Below are 14,914 nucleotides of genomic sequence, written 5' to 3'. Positions count from 1 at the left end.
CATCTATAACCTGCACTCCCACTGCAAAATGAATTTTTAAAGCAAATCCCAGACATTCTATCATTTCATCCATAAGACTTTCTTTTTTTTTTTCTTTTTGTCTTTTTTCGTGTCCGGCAACGGATCGCAACCCTCAGTGTCGCGCCCATACCGGACCGGGGACCGGCAACGGGATCGCAACCCTCGGTGTTGCACCTGCACCTCGCTCAGCCAGTGAGCGGCTGGTCTGTATGTGGGATCCGAACCCTCGGCGGGAGCGCCGCCGCACTCCCAAGCAGTGCATTGTAGCAGTGCGCCACCGGGCCGGCCCTCTAAGAGACTTTTAAACACAATGCCATTATCAACACCTGAGAAAATGAACATTAATGTCACTAAATACACTGGGAGTTTGGGAGAGAGGATTAATATGATCTGCTTTCTGTTTAACAGGATGGCTCTGTACTGCAAGCAGATGGCAGGACAGGAGGTGACAAGAGTAGCAGGGAGCCCAGTGACAAGTGTCCTAATGGCTGGGGAGAGCAAGAAGGCCATACCTGGGCATTCAGTGGTAGGGTTGTGAGAAGCAGTTAGGGCTAGTGACATTCTGAAGGTAGAGTTGGTAAGAGAAAGAGAACACTGACCTGAAAACATGTGACCTGGGCAAATGGAATAATGGGGTTACCATTTAGTGAGATGAAGAAAGTGTATGGAAATCAAGGTTGGGGACAAACATTTCAGGCTTGGGTTTATACAGCTGGCTGTCTGGATAAGTGTCAGGGAGACGGCAAGGAGGAAGCTGAATGCACAGATCAGGCGTCCATAGGCAGGCTGGGGCTGGAGATATGAACATGAAAACTGAAGCAGAGGGTGGCAGAGGGCAGGGGTACACTTAAAGCCATGAGGCCGGCAGGTCACCAGAGCGAGTTAGAAGAGAGAAAGGAAGAGGCCTGATGTAGAGCCCTGAACATCCCAACATTTAAAGACTGGTAAGATAGTGTGGCCCCTCACAAAAAACAGAACCACCAGGAAGTAGAAGCCAGGAGCAGCAGAACCCACAGGTTCCCTCACCTTTCCTTCCTTGATCAGGCATTTGCACTGCAAGAAGTACCAGTATGGGGTGTTTTTCTGGCCCTGCCGTGGTTTTGGCTCCAGTTCTCTTTCCTCATCTTCCTCAACACTCTGTTCCTTGAGCCGCAGGTTATACAACTGGGCTGTGGATTTGTGGAATATTCTCCGGGAGGAGTATTTGTCGGAGAGGGTCCCAAAGCTTTCCTCCTCTTCCTCTTCTTCCTGAGTGGCTGTCGGGCTGGGCTGGCTCGGGTCTGAGCTAAGGCTGTTCCCATTCTTCTGGCTCCCCTGGCTGAGGGACAGCTGAGAGAGGGAGCGGCTGAAGGCCACTGACACCGGCCGAGTCAGCCTCATGGCCTTCAGCCATGCAGGCCCCTCCCTGCCTCCTGCCCACCTGGCTCTGCAAGGATCAAGGTGTTGCAGGATGGACAGTCCCATAGGGCGAGGGATAAAGAGCCGGGTGAGTCTCAAGCAGTCCATCTCTGGCTTTCCTGTCCCTCCAGGGCCTGGATATTTCAGGAAAAATAAGGAAGTCAACTTAGGTTCCTAGTCACAAAAGGCAGAAAGAAGAGAGAGAAGTGTTTACAAGTGTGGGTCCTAAGGTTAGAAAGCCTAAGTTTAGATTTCACCTTCACCAAACAACCACTCATGTGTCCACAGACACTCACTGCTCTAGCCTCAGTCTCGCCTATGTACAGCACAGTGCTAGCACGGTAAGTACTTCACAGACATAAGCTATGGATACTATCAAATCATGATCATTGAGCATGAGTCTGAGTTCTGGACGGAGCTGTGTGACCGGGCCCATCACTTGACCTTTCTGTGCTTTGGTTTCTTCACCCTGAAAGATGAAATTAACTGAAATGTTTTTAGTGCAATGTCAGGTGTTTAATAGGTATTTAAAAATCAAAGCTATGATCATTACTATTAGGAAAAAATTGTTGGCTTTCTAGGCCTCTGCAAAGGGAAACTAACTCAAGCATTACTTTTTTTTTTTTTTGGCGGCTGGCCAGTACAGGAAACCAAACCCTTGGCCTTGGTATTACAAGGCCATGCTCTAACCAAATGAGCTAACCAGCCAGCCCATCAAGCATTACTTTTCTGCAAAATTTGTGGATAAATGGAGAAGAGTTGGGCTGTCCAATACAGTAGCCACTGGCCACATGTGGCTACTAAGCACTTGAAATGTAGCCAGTCTGAATGGAGATGTGCTATAAATATAAAATACACAACAGATTTCAAAGTCTTTGTACAAAAAAAAAAGAAAAGAAAAAGAACAAAATGCAAACATATTAATGACTTCTTTACCTATTGAAATAATATTTCAGACATATTGGGCTAAATAAAATTATTAACAATTTCACAATTTCTTTTTAGTTTAATGTGGCTACTTGAAAGTTTTAAATTATATATATGCTTGCATTATATTTTTATGGGTCAGTGCTGGGCTAGAGATTCTGGCCCACATACTTTAAACCTTTGATTAAAAAAATCAGAATAACCAGTTAACAGCATGCACATATTTTAAGGTCTGATGCAATGACTTTAGAGGTGATAGCAGATTGAACAGATTAGTAACTGAGGCCCAGGGCACTGGCTGGTTAGCTCACTTGGGATAGCATGGTGCTGATAACACCAAAGTCAAGGTTTTGGATCCCCTTACGAGTCAGCCATCAAACACACACACACACACACACACACACACACACACACACAAAACTGAGGGCCAGAGAGGGGTCCGGCCACAGTGCAGTGGGTGAGACCGGCCAGCTTGCACCGAAGTCCACCTAACAAATGAGACAGCCTCTCCTGACCAGCAGCTTAGCTAAGGCACTAGTGCAGAGGGCCTTCACCATTCTGCATCTGGCACGACCTGCCACTCCTTACAGGCACAGTGTTTACGTGCGTTCATTAAAATACACAGAATTACAAAAATGAAATAGGAATCAAAATGGTTCGAAAACACATTTATGCTATACTCGCATATGCACTTCTTTTTCAATGCAAATAACAATCTTCTATCATAATTTCAAAGCACGAATGAATGTAAACGGTAGCTCGAGATATCACCTTGTAGTTGCTGCAGAAACTATCTGGAAATACCATTTACGCTCATCCCCGCTTGAAATTTCGACAGTTTCAGGCACTGCTAACGCTGCTCCAACAATCAGAGAAGGAAATGCTAAATTTCTCACAGAGAAAACAAAGGCGTCATTTTTTTTCCTACTCAAGCTCATTAACCTACTAAATTAGAGACACATCGAGGCCATCCTCCATCCCCAGACGCTCACCGGGACCCTCAGGCTCAGCCGACCCTCCACACGGGCCTTCAGAGCCTCGGTTTCCTCACCCGATGGCCCCGGCTCCAATCCTGCTCGCGCCTCTGGGCTGTCTCCACCCGACTCCCGGGGCTCCTGCGATGATCAAATAGGAACTCACTCTAAGTGTCCAGCGCAGTGAACTCCGCCCCGTCCTCCACGCAGTCCCAAGCAGGGGCCAGCGTCACCGGCTGTCAGGCCTCCGCCGAACCCCGGGCTGTCGGATGGGGTCACCCTCTCCGAGGCGCTAGTCTCAGCCGAGCCTTGCGCAGGCGCAGTCCGCGTCGTGAACGCACACGCGATTGGTTTCAGGTTACCCGGAGCCAGGCGGGCCTTCGGCTGGCGGCTAGCCGGGTCTAGCAGAGCGGCGGTACTCCGCGCTCGATTGGCCGGGTCTGGACAGCCGAAGGGGCCGACGCGGGCTCCGGACGCTCCCGGCATCCCTCGGGCGGCGGCGGCGGCGGCTGCGAGGCGAAGCGAGAGGAGGCAGAAGAGGACCGGGACCGTGCGCGGTGACGGGGCGGCAGCGGGTAGAGGTGTGAGGGCGGCGAGAGACCTGAGGGGGAGCCGGGCCGGTGGGGCCGCCGCCGCCGCCATGCAGGAAATCATCGCCAGCGTGGACCATATCAAGTTCGATTTGGAGATCGCGGTGGAGCAGCAGCTCGGGGCACAGCCACTGCCCTTCCCCGGCATGGACAGTGAGCGCGGGGCCCGGGCGGGCGGGCGAGACCGACTTGGTCCCTGGACTCCTGGGTCCCAGGCCCCTATCCGCCGGGCTCTCGGACCCCTTCTCCCTTCACTCGGACTCGGGAGCCCACTTCCTCGGATCTTTGATCCCCGAGACTATTTTAAGGTCATCTTTAGAAGGGCGGGATTGTGTCCGCTGTTCACTTAACTCTTGAATGAAGGCGGGTTATCCTGGATTGGAACTCCCTCACCCCCCTCTACAGGAAAGTACTAGGATATCCTGCATCCCTACCTCCCGCCCCCAAGTTGAGTGACCTCTTCTTGCTTTCGTGAAAACTGGGCCGTTGGAGAAGTCCTGCAGAGGGAAGGACCCCCTCTCTTTCTCTGTAGGAGACCCCCAGTTGGACTCTCAAACTCCATCCTTCTAGGACTCGCACTCTCGGGAGCGCATCCCTAGTTCTGGGCCTGTCCCCGACTTTTTCTCTGACCCCTCGTCTGGGTCATTAATCACACCCAGGCAGCTGGTTATGGACCTTTTACCCTGCGCTCCCTTCAAGCTCTCCGTTCACATGGAGTCCTGGCTTCCCCAACCCCCAACGCAGGTGGGCTATCACACTAAAAAAAAGAAAGCAGCAGTTTTCTTATCTTTTCTTCTTTCTGAACATACTTGAAATCTAATGCTATAACGTTAAAGCTCAGAGGACTCAGAGGTCTTTGAATTTTAACACACAGAATTGTTGGGGAAACTGAGGCCCGGGTGGGGAAGGGGAGTTGCTGAAGGCCACTCAGTGCACATGGCAGAGCCAGGTGAGCTCTCCAGTGTTTTGTGCTATCTCCCATAACTGCCAGGGGACTGCAGCTGGAGTTCTCTCTCCTGTCCCTGCAGCTTCATGCCCCCCAGGTGGTCATGCCTTCTCAGACAGAGGTGACCTCAGAGTCTGTCCCCTTCTACTAACACTGCTGTGCAAGATAGTGCGTCTACCCAAGAGACATACGTCACACCACCTTATTTCATGCACATACAAACACCATCACCACTGTACACCTCTTACCAGCAGCTGCTCAAGTTTGGACACATGCTCTATAATCTACTCCTTGATACATGTAATCACTTTGTGCTTGTACATGCACATCCATTCTTGCACACTTGGCCTCTTTCAGTCTTGATGGCACTAGCTGGAGGCTATGAAATCATTCCTGAGGGGCAGGTCCTTCCCTCCCACCCTTTTCCCACCTGGCACCACAGACCCATGAGCCTGTGAGGGCTGGTGAGGTGGCGAGGGGCCCACATCCTGTTCCTAGGGAGGTCCAGGGATGTGCCTAGCCACGGGTGCTGCCCTAACCCAGGGCTTCAGACTTGCTAGGTGCCCTCGGCACTCACTGCTTGTCCGTGATCATGTTTAGTATGTTAAAGCCCAACGAGGCCATGGCCCTTCCTCACTTGTCCCTGCGCTTCATTCCGATCTCAGTTTGGGAAGAACTGTCAGTTTTGCCCTTAAGGCTTACTCTTATCCCATTCACTTGAGACCCAGTCCCCAGCACTATAGATTTCTGACTTTAAGGAATGAAGTTACCCTAATCTCTCAAAAGAATGATAGACCAGAAATACTCTTAAATGATACATTTTTTAATGTAAGACTTTTTGAAATACAAACATAGTGACACCCCTATGACTCTCTGTGACACTCCTAAGTTTTACAGCAATTACTCTGTCCTAGCAAAATCTGCCTGCTTCTGAGAAGCCCAGGACTCTTTGGCAATTTAGCAATGGAAGGCACGTAAGTGGGCTTGAGAGATACTGTCGGTGGGTTTTCAGCAATTCTAAAATGCCTGCTGATAGAGAAAACTTTATGAAGCCAAGGAAGTCCAGGACAGTGAATTCTTGGACTCATCAGAATGGCTGGCCCTCTGGAGCCACTGACTTCCTCTGCACTCTGCCTCTGTGGTCTTGCTCCCCTCACTGGACCAACGGCATCTGTGGGAATGAAAGACTTGCTCCTCTAATAATTGTATGTGGATGTTGCATATTAAGAGCAGTCCTGCTTCTGTGTCTTTACTAAAGCTCTTCCCTCTGGACTAGCATCTCAGAGGTACCCGCCTCTTCTCTGGAGCCTGTCCCTCCTCAGAGGTCTCATTTGCTTGTTTGTATTTCCTTGAGATCATTCTCACCCTCTGCCTCTTAAGGTGCCCGTGAATTAGCCCTCCTGGAAAGTCTGAGCTGGTAATTAATTTATTTCTGTGATCTTGTGCTTCATCCTGCCTTCCCCCACCCACTCCTAACTGCTTGAAAGCATCTTGGTTACAGGAGGCTCTCAGAAAGCACTGTGTAATGACTGGTCTCAATGTATATGTCTCATTTTGCAGGGAATGGCTGAAATAAGTGGCTTTTTCCATGCTTGGTTGGGCTGTTTTTTTTTTTTTTTTTTTTTTTTGACACTCTTGTTTCCTCTATCCTGAACCCTCCATGGGTCAAAGGCCAGAAGGGTTCTCTCTCACTGTCTTTGGACATCACCACTAGCAATTGCATCTAACTTTTTTTGATGCCTCTCCTTTTCTCTCCTTTCTAGAGTCGGGGGCTGCTGTCTGTGAATTCTTTTTGAAAGCTGCCTGTGGGAAAGGTAAGAGATGCCTGGATCCCTGACCTGCCTCCTGATGTGTCCACCTTGTCCCTTGGCAGACTTGTAGGCCACCAGGTCTCTGGCTTGCATTGCTTTTCTGCAGACTAACAGTGTCCATAAATACAGTGGTAGTTTGGATAGGATGGGAACTTGATGGGGTGTTCTGCCTGAAACCTAAAACACAGGACTAAACCTGGCTCGAAGGCTGCCTTGTCGCCTCACTTTCCCTTTATCCACAAGCTGACCTGTGACATGGACAGAGGCCCCCAGCATTGAGGCCCAGTGTCTGAATCCCAGGCCTTTTAAATTCCACAGTCTACACAGGCTCACTGTCCTCTGTGGCTTCTCATCAGAAGACCCCATGATAATCTGTCTTGTGGGGTCTTAATTAACACTAACCAGGCCCCAAAAGAGGCTGCATGAGCCACACTATCCACTAATTCATAAGAAGTAGTATTGGGCAGGACCTTACATGCCATGTATAGGTCTGAGCATTTTTCTCCCTGTAGGAAAATTTATTTAGGAAACTAAATTTTAATCAGAAGTTTGAATAGGAAGCACAGAATTAGAGCAAGGGGATAGTTGGTGAGTTTGGGTTCTGTAGCACAGTCATTTACCCCTGAAGCAATAGACCTTCCAGGTAGATCAACCAGGTTGACCTCATGCTGTCTAGTCAGAACATCATTCCCCACTGGGCTCCTGGACTCATTTTTAAGTCTTTGCTCATTCATTCTGCCCTTCTGACCAGCCACCTACTGTTAGCACAGGTATCCTTAACACAGGGCACGACAACTGTCTTTGTGTTAACTATTTCAGTAGCCACTAGCTACTTGTGCCTATTCAAATTTAAATTAATTAAAATCAAAGTTAGTCACTTCAAGTGCTCAGTAGCCACCTGTGGCTAGCGGCTGCCAAATTGGACAGCAGAGATGTGGAACATTTCTATCACTGCAGGAAGTCCTATTAAAGAGGACTGGTCTAGGTCTTTCCCAGTCACAGCCTCATTCTGGTCAGGCCTGCCCAGTGGTCCTGCCAGGCCACTTGTTAGAAGTCTGCCGTTCTCAGAGGACAGCTCTGTCCCATCTGGGCAGATGATCACTCAGGTCCTGCTACAGAAGGCATACCTCTCCATTTATACCCATCACAGTTCTTCAATTCTGAAGTTGATCTTTTTTAATTCTTGGAGGCTAAGTGGGCACTTTTAACTGGAGACATAGCTCCTGGAGTCCAGGCTTTTGCTGGTGGTCCTCTTTATCCTTTACTGTTTCCCAAACCCTAGTCTTTCTTTTACCATCCCTACAAATTTTACATGTTTGTGTACCACTGGAATTCTACTTTAATTAAATTAAGAAATAAGCTCACCACCTGCTGCCCCCCAGGCCCGTCATGCCTCCACCTTACAGTAATATCTGTGAACTCACGATGTGATGTTTTAGCTGTATTTTCCCAAAACATCTTAAAGTAAAATACCTAACTGTTAACATGTAAAATGTTTGCTGAGGTACTGACTTCTGCCAGGGGCACCTCAGCTGCCTTTCAGGACATGCTGCTTTCAGGTGGTTCAGGGAGGTGTGGGGTGAAGGCCCAGGGTGTATCTCTCACACCCACCCCGTCTTCTCCGGCAGGGGGCATGTGCCCGTTCCGCCACATCAGCGGCGAGAAGACAGTTGTGTGCAAGCACTGGCTGCGGGGGCTGTGCAAGAAGGGGGACCAGTGTGAGTTCCTGCATGAGTACGACATGACCAAGATGCCTGAGTGCTACTTCTACTCTAAGTTTGGTAAGGCACAAGGAACCCTCTCTGTCTGCCTTCTTCCAGCTTTCCAGCTTCAGATCAGAAACCCAGGCAGTGCCTGCCACCCCCAGCTGGCTCTTCAGTTAGGGATGGCAGGCTTATTCTCTGATAATCCTGTATGTCTTTGCAGTACTTCACTGTTTGAAGCACTTTTGCGTACTTCAGGACATTGAGTCTAACAAGGATCACAGTGAGGAAGCAAGCAGTGCAGCTGGCTGGAGACCTCATTTCCGCTCGCATCTGCCTTCTCCCTGGAGTCCACTCCATCTGCCATGGTCACTGATGGCTCCCTAGGCCTCCTTCTCTCTGGGGGTGTGATCATGGCTAATATTTCAGCAGTCCTAAAAAGCCCTTCAGGATAGCAGGTCTTCTGGGGGCAGTGATCCCTGCTCTTCACCTTGAAACTGAGATAGCTTTGACTCCTGCTTAGAGAATGCATGGCCTCAGCCAGGGTGGAGGCCAGGGGGCTTGGAAGAGCCATTGTGTCCCCTGATGGAATTAGTCCCCATGGCTTCCGCTCTAGTGTGCTCTTCGAGGTTTCCCAGGAAGAAGCTGTTGGTCAGCAGGAGGGCTGGCTCTGGCACTAGGACTGCTGACCCCAGGCCCTGTGCAGGAGTCTGTGGTGAGCTGAGGAGTGCTGGGTGCTCTTCCTGCTTTCAAAGCACTGTTGTTAGAGGAGATATTAATTATTTCAGCATCCCAACAGGCTTGGCCTGCTGGCTTATAAATGATAGTTGTGGCTTATTTTGCAGAGGCAGCAGAAGCTGAGAAGTCAAGGCAGACAGAGTAGAACCCAGGCTTCGCAGCTCTCCACCCTCTCCTTGAGCATTGGCTCACCCACCACATTCCTCCTCAGCCATAGCAGCACAGAATGAGGCAGCGGCCTCCCATTTGGACCCAAAGGATGGCTCACCCACCACATTCCTCCTCAGCCATAGCAGCACAGAATGAGGCAGCGGCCTCCCATCTGGACCCAAAGGCAGACTGCCCTGGGCAGATTCTCAGGGGCACCTTTGTGTATGCTGGCCTGGGGTTCGTTCCTTTCTTGCTGATGGCCCTAAGCCCGGCAGCCCCCACATCTCTGTGATGCCCCCTCTGCCTGCCTTGCCCCTGCAGCGCCTGCACTGGTGCAGATGGACTATCTGCAGCTCCTGTCACCTGTGCCACAGATGTGTGTTGAGGGTCTCCCTATAGGCACTGGAGGGACAGTGGTGAGGAGGACACATAGATCCTTGCCCTAGGGAGCTTTTGCTCTAGTGGCCCAGGAAAAGAGGCAGCTGATAAGCCAGCGGGACAATAAGAATTAATTGTGAAAAGTGCTCTGAAGCAAATAAAGAGTGAGACTGCACAATGGAATCAACTTTAGGCAGAGTGGTCAGGAAAGGCCTTTTGAGGGGATTCCTGAACTGGGAGCTGAAGGCCAAGAACGGGACATACCTTTGCATACCATTTAGTGAGTTTAGGGATCTGAAGTTAAGAGCCTGTGGCCTACAGAAAGGGAACTCAAGTTTCAGGACCTCCTGTCTAGAGGTCTTGAGCTTGGGGTCCCACATAACAGTGATTCATGTAACTCTGGCAGGTGTGAAAGAGATACTGTCCCCATTTCACACATTAGCACACTGAGGCTCAGAGCTCAGGGTCATGTGGTGGTAGGTGGTGGCACCTGATCAAAGGCAGGTATGTGGGCCTCCGAAGCCAGGCTCTTCTTGCCCAGCAGGATTAGTGTCCCTCTCCTAGGTCCTTCACCTTCTCTGTCAGTTTGGGTGGTTGACTGAGGCTCAGAGCTCAGGGTCATGTGGTGGTAGGTGGTGGCACCTGATCAAAGGCAGGTAGGTGGGCCTCCGAAGCCAGGCTCTTCTTGCCCAGCAGGATTAGTGTCCCTCTCCTGGGTCCTTCACCTTCTCTGTCAGTTTGGGTGGTTGTGGGGCCAGGCTTTTGCCTGGGTGGTACAAGACTGCAGAAGAGTGCTGCCTCCACCCACACTGCTGAGCCTACAGCGGTAGTGGTCTTCCGATCTGTCAAGCACCTGGGCCCTGCCTTACTGCAGGCAGGTGGCCAGTGCTGGCAATTGATCCCAGTCTCTAGATGAGAGCTTAGGAACCTGCACATAGTCCACGGACTCCTAGTTGTAGTGCAGGAGAGTCACCGAGGAGGTGCTGATGCTCAAGTCAGTCAGACCCTGCAGGGAAGGAGGCTTCTGTGTACATAGCCCCTCCTGCACAGCATGAGCCTGATCATGTGCCTTCTGCCAGTACCAGTGCAGCTGTTTCCTTCACTGCTCTGAGCAGTCCTTGCCCGGGGTCTCCCAGCTTGGTGAGCAGAGCTGGGTCTAAGCCCAGGCATGTCAGCTCTGTGGCCTCCCAGAGGCATTGCTGAGTACCAACCCCCACCCTGTCACTTTGTGTTTGGCCACAGGCTGGGTATGATTTTCTTACCTTTGCCTGGCCTATCTCTCCTCTCTCTCATCCCCTCTTCTCCTTGTCCTGTTCTCATCCCCTCTGGCTGCCCGGTGACCAGCCCTCGCTTTGAACTGCCCATGGGAACCACTGAGCAGCCCCCACTGCCACAGCAGACGCAGCCTCCAACAAAGGTACCGTGCACCGGCCCCTCCTCGGCCCATGCTGGCCCTGGCAGTGCCCTTCCTGCAGAGAGAAGCTCAGTGCCTGTCTTGGTGTGCTGTCTGCTTTAGACCCAGCTGGGGCCTTGGGAAAGGAGGGCAAGGGAGGAGGTGGGAGAGAAGGGGAGTCCTCCTGAGTTCCAGCGGAGAAATTCAAGAACAAAGCAGTTTGCATCTCCCTTTAGAGATGGACGGTATGTGCTAGGGCTAAATTCCCACTCAGCTTCTTCCCTGGGGAGCCCTAGAACCTCAGTGCAGCAGGGCAGAGAGCATGATGGCAGACTGGGTTCAGGTGGCGTGGGAACGTCCAGCACAAGGTGGGGCTGCCTGATGGGAAGATGACACTGTGGCCCAGCAGCATCTGCCTCAGGAGCTGGAGTGGAGGGCAGCCTGGGCACCCCATGTCTGCTGTTGTTGCTTCTGGGTCAGACCCTTCTCTTTACAAATGGGGAAACTGAGATGCCTAGAGGGAGGGACTTGCCTGAGGTGACACCACTGGGCAGGAGCAAGACTGACTGACTGGTTCTCTGGCCAGTGCCATCACTGCTCCCGTGGAAGATCCCACCCGCAGGGAGTGGAGGCTGTGAGGACAACTGAGGACTAGCTGGCTGCAGTTTTTCCAGACAAGGGGTTCCACAACCAAGCAGTGGTTCATCCCCTCAGGCACAAGGAGAGAGGGAAATGCCATAGGCAAATGGGGATCTGCAGCAGCCCCCCAAAACCAAAGGCACCCTGGGTTTGGTTGTGGGAGTGGAAGGTTGGGCCCAGAGGAGGGGCTGGCTGGGGTGGTAGGCAGGTTCTCCCAGAGATCCACTGATCTTGAAGCCTGACCTCTTACTTTGTTGGGCTCTGAGCCAGTTGCCATAGCCCCACGTGGCCCTCAGAGCTGTAGCTGAGCAGCCAGGAGGGGGTGTGGCTGTGCCTGCACTGGGGCCTGCTCCACTGATCCCCCACCCTCAGGAGGTGGTGGCACCAATCAAATCCAACTCTTGTCAGGAAAGCCCAGAATTCCTGGGTGTGAGTGTAGCCCTGACAACCTGGGGTTTCCTGGCTCAGGTCCTGCAGTTCCCGAGGCCAGAGCCAGGAACCCACTTGGTTGGGAGGTGGCCTTGCTGTCAAATACCACCCCAGGAGTCCCTGCCCCCCTCTTTCTTGTGTGACTCCCTAGAGGAGGGCCCTCAGCCCCTAGATGGCAGGTCAGTGTGTCAGGCTCCAATTGTTTTTCTGTGACTGTTGCTCGCCGTGTAGGCTGCTAAACATCTGGCTGAACCAAGCGTTCATCCTGACCTGAAGCTAGAACCTCAGAAACAAAAGTAAGGCCTGATCATGCCCTTGCCCCACTGCCCCAGAGACCTCCTCTCGTCTCTTTGGTGTTTTTCTTTCTATTTTTATTTTCCGTTTTTGTGTGTCTGCATGGTGTTTTTCGGGCAGCGGCTCCTGCCATCGTTACCTGATGCTTCTCTGCTGCCCACTCTCCAGAGGTGGGCCATCGCGGAAGCCCTTCTTCCTGCTGGTCATGCGGGAGCAGTCCCGCCCTCTTTTTTCCTGTCCCCATTGGTAGTCTGCGTGCACGTGTTTTCCACAGTAAAACCGTGTTGTGTAACTCTTTCCAGCAAAGTAACAATCCGCCATTACAAAGGTCGTCCTCCTTGATCCAGTTAACGAGTCAGAACTCTTCTCCCAATCAGCAGAGAGCCCCGCAGGTCATCGGGGTCATGCAGAGTCAAAACAGCAGCGCAGGCAACCGAGGACCCCGGCCGCTGGAGCAGGTCACCTGTTACAAGGTGAGTCCCAGGGCTGGGGGACAGGGTGGGGTCTTCTCTCCATTGTCAATGGCCATTCCCTCATTCCCCAGATGTGTGGCTAATTTTGAAAAATGAAAACATCGTTGTTTTTGCTGATTGTAAGAGTAAAGGTGGGCCACTATAGTGGGCTAGAGACTATTTTACTTGCTGCCACAACACACCACAGCAAGGTAAACGATGGTAAAAACAGGCTGCTGAATGAATGGATTGAGCTTGCAAGAAAGGGAGGGAATCTTTCAGAGGCTAGGATCAGAAGGGAATCACCAGTCCAGGGGAGAGTGACCCTTGAAGCCACGCAGATCCTACGTGGGCACATCCAAGTGAATAGGAGTACATTTTGGACCCACTCGAGGATGAACTGGATTAAAGCAATCCCTCCCCTGTCCCCATCCCCCCCATACATAAAATGGGACACTCATGGAAAAGGGTGAATTTAAAGAAACTTACTAGAAAACTTGTCTTTCTCATTACTGGCTCTGATGCAAAGGGAAAAAAATCCCTTGCGAGTTTGTAGTTACTGGCTGGCCTTTACCAGTTTGGGTCTGTGTTTACATCCTTGGTGAGGGCTGAAAAGTTACAGAGTTTCCTAATCTGAAATCACCCTGGGATGGGTGTGCCCCCTGGCTCCTGGCAGGAGCAATCCCAGGTGCCCTTTGAGGAGTAGATTCTCAACCCAAACCACACGGAATTCCCACGGCTAGAATTCCAAAGAGTGAGTTTGTGATTAAAAGTCACAAAAAAATATACAAGGAAACATGCAGCACTGAGTGAGTCAGCAGAGGCAGCCAACATTGGAACTAGACCCACAAAGAATTATTAGACATAAAATACAAAATTAGTACATGCTTTCTGTAAAAACTTTTAGATGGTATAAAAGTATTTAGGGTACAAAGTCAGTGTTGTCCTTTATTCCTATATTTCCTGAAACAGCCACTTTACTCGGTATGTTCTGTTCTCACACTTTAGTTTCAGGACCCCATTGCACTTGCAGACCCCTCCAGAGACCCTCAGCCCACCGACTACATTTGGAGAACTGCTGTTCTAAACTTTTATTCATATAAGCCCAAGTATAATATATATTTTAATATAAATAGGGCTCTAATATACACATAACATACTGTAAGCTTTTTCTTCTTTATGGTTTCTTGTGGCTCTTTCCATGTTAGTATATGGAAATCTAATCTTTTTCAGTGGCTGCATAATATGAACCACAATTTACCAGTTCTCTGTTGGGAGACAATAATTTATAGTTTTTGCTACTAATAACAGGGCTGAATCTGACACTTAGACATTGTGAGCTCTTATTTGATGAGGTCATTAGCATCCCTGCCTACAAGAGGGAGGTCTGAGTCAAAAGAATGTTCATAGAACTTGCCCTCAGGTACTCACTGAGCTCCTGCTCTAGCTGGCTCTGCTTAGAAAACAGAAAACAGACCATTGTGAGCTCTTATTTGATGAGGTCATTAGCATCCCTGCCTACAAGAGGGAGGTCTGAGTAAAAAGAATGTTCATAGAACTTGCCCTCAGGTACTCACTGAGCTCCTGCTCTAGCTGGCTCTGCTTAGAAAACAGAAAACAGACAACAGACGGCTGCTGCTCATGGAGTGGGGTGGAGGGGGAGACAGGTGCCTAAAGACATGCAAATGAAAGTGTGTGTGGATTCAGGGGAGGCCTCATGCCAGACTTCTGAGCCTGAGCCCTGAATTGTGAGCAGAGCATGGACAGGGTGGCAATGTGGAGAAGGTGAGGTGATGGGGAGGCATGCCCACACTGAAGGAGACCACCATGTCCTAAGGCAGCTTAGTGGTCACCTTGCCCCCCCCCCCCACGACAATTCATCTGAGCCTCCTCTGTGAAGCAAGCTCTCCTAAGTACTGAGACCTTAGAAATGTGGGGCTGGGGACCTGACAGCCTCTTGCCACAGGCGTGTCACACTGCTGATTTTAAAGATGCCTCATGGCAGTCCCAGAGTCCCCAGCAGCTGTGGAGGCCGACGGACATGCTGAGTGCTGTGATTGGGGCCCACGTA

The 14,914-nt window shown here is 50.8% G+C and overlaps 2 protein-coding genes across 2 annotated transcripts in view; one reads left to right on the top strand and one right to left on the bottom strand.

Moving 5' to 3' along the window:
- The window catches only part of LOC103602071 (pentatricopeptide repeat-containing protein 1, mitochondrial-like), a 38,260-nt gene that overhangs the window by 11,223 nt on the left and 12,123 nt on the right, over positions 1-14,914 (bottom strand). Inside the window, exon 3 of the mRNA XM_008586487.1 lies at positions 1,048-1,553. Coding sequence (XP_008584709.1) covers positions 1,048-1,553 — 506 coding nt within the window. The remainder of the gene's footprint in view (positions 1-1,047; positions 1,554-14,914) is intronic.
- Positions 3,961-14,914, top strand: part of CPSF4 (cleavage and polyadenylation specific factor 4, 30kDa) — a 12,387-nt gene continuing 1,433 nt past the window's right edge. Inside the window, exons 1-4 of the mRNA XM_008586485.1 lie at positions 3,961-4,063; positions 6,620-6,670; positions 8,296-8,545; positions 12,534-12,864. Of these exons, the coding sequence (XP_008584707.1) occupies positions 3,961-4,063; positions 6,620-6,670; positions 8,296-8,545; positions 12,534-12,864 (735 nt within the window). The remainder of the gene's footprint in view (positions 4,064-6,619; positions 6,671-8,295; positions 8,546-12,533; positions 12,865-14,914) is intronic.

Source organism: Galeopterus variegatus, unplaced genomic scaffold, assembly GCF_000696425.1.
Source record: "Galeopterus variegatus unplaced genomic scaffold, G_variegatus-3.0.2 Scaffold3997, whole genome shotgun sequence".
In the NCBI taxonomy this organism is placed as follows: Eukaryota; Metazoa; Chordata; class Mammalia; order Dermoptera; family Cynocephalidae; genus Galeopterus; species Galeopterus variegatus.
This window is presented reverse-complemented; position numbering and strand designations above follow the sequence as displayed.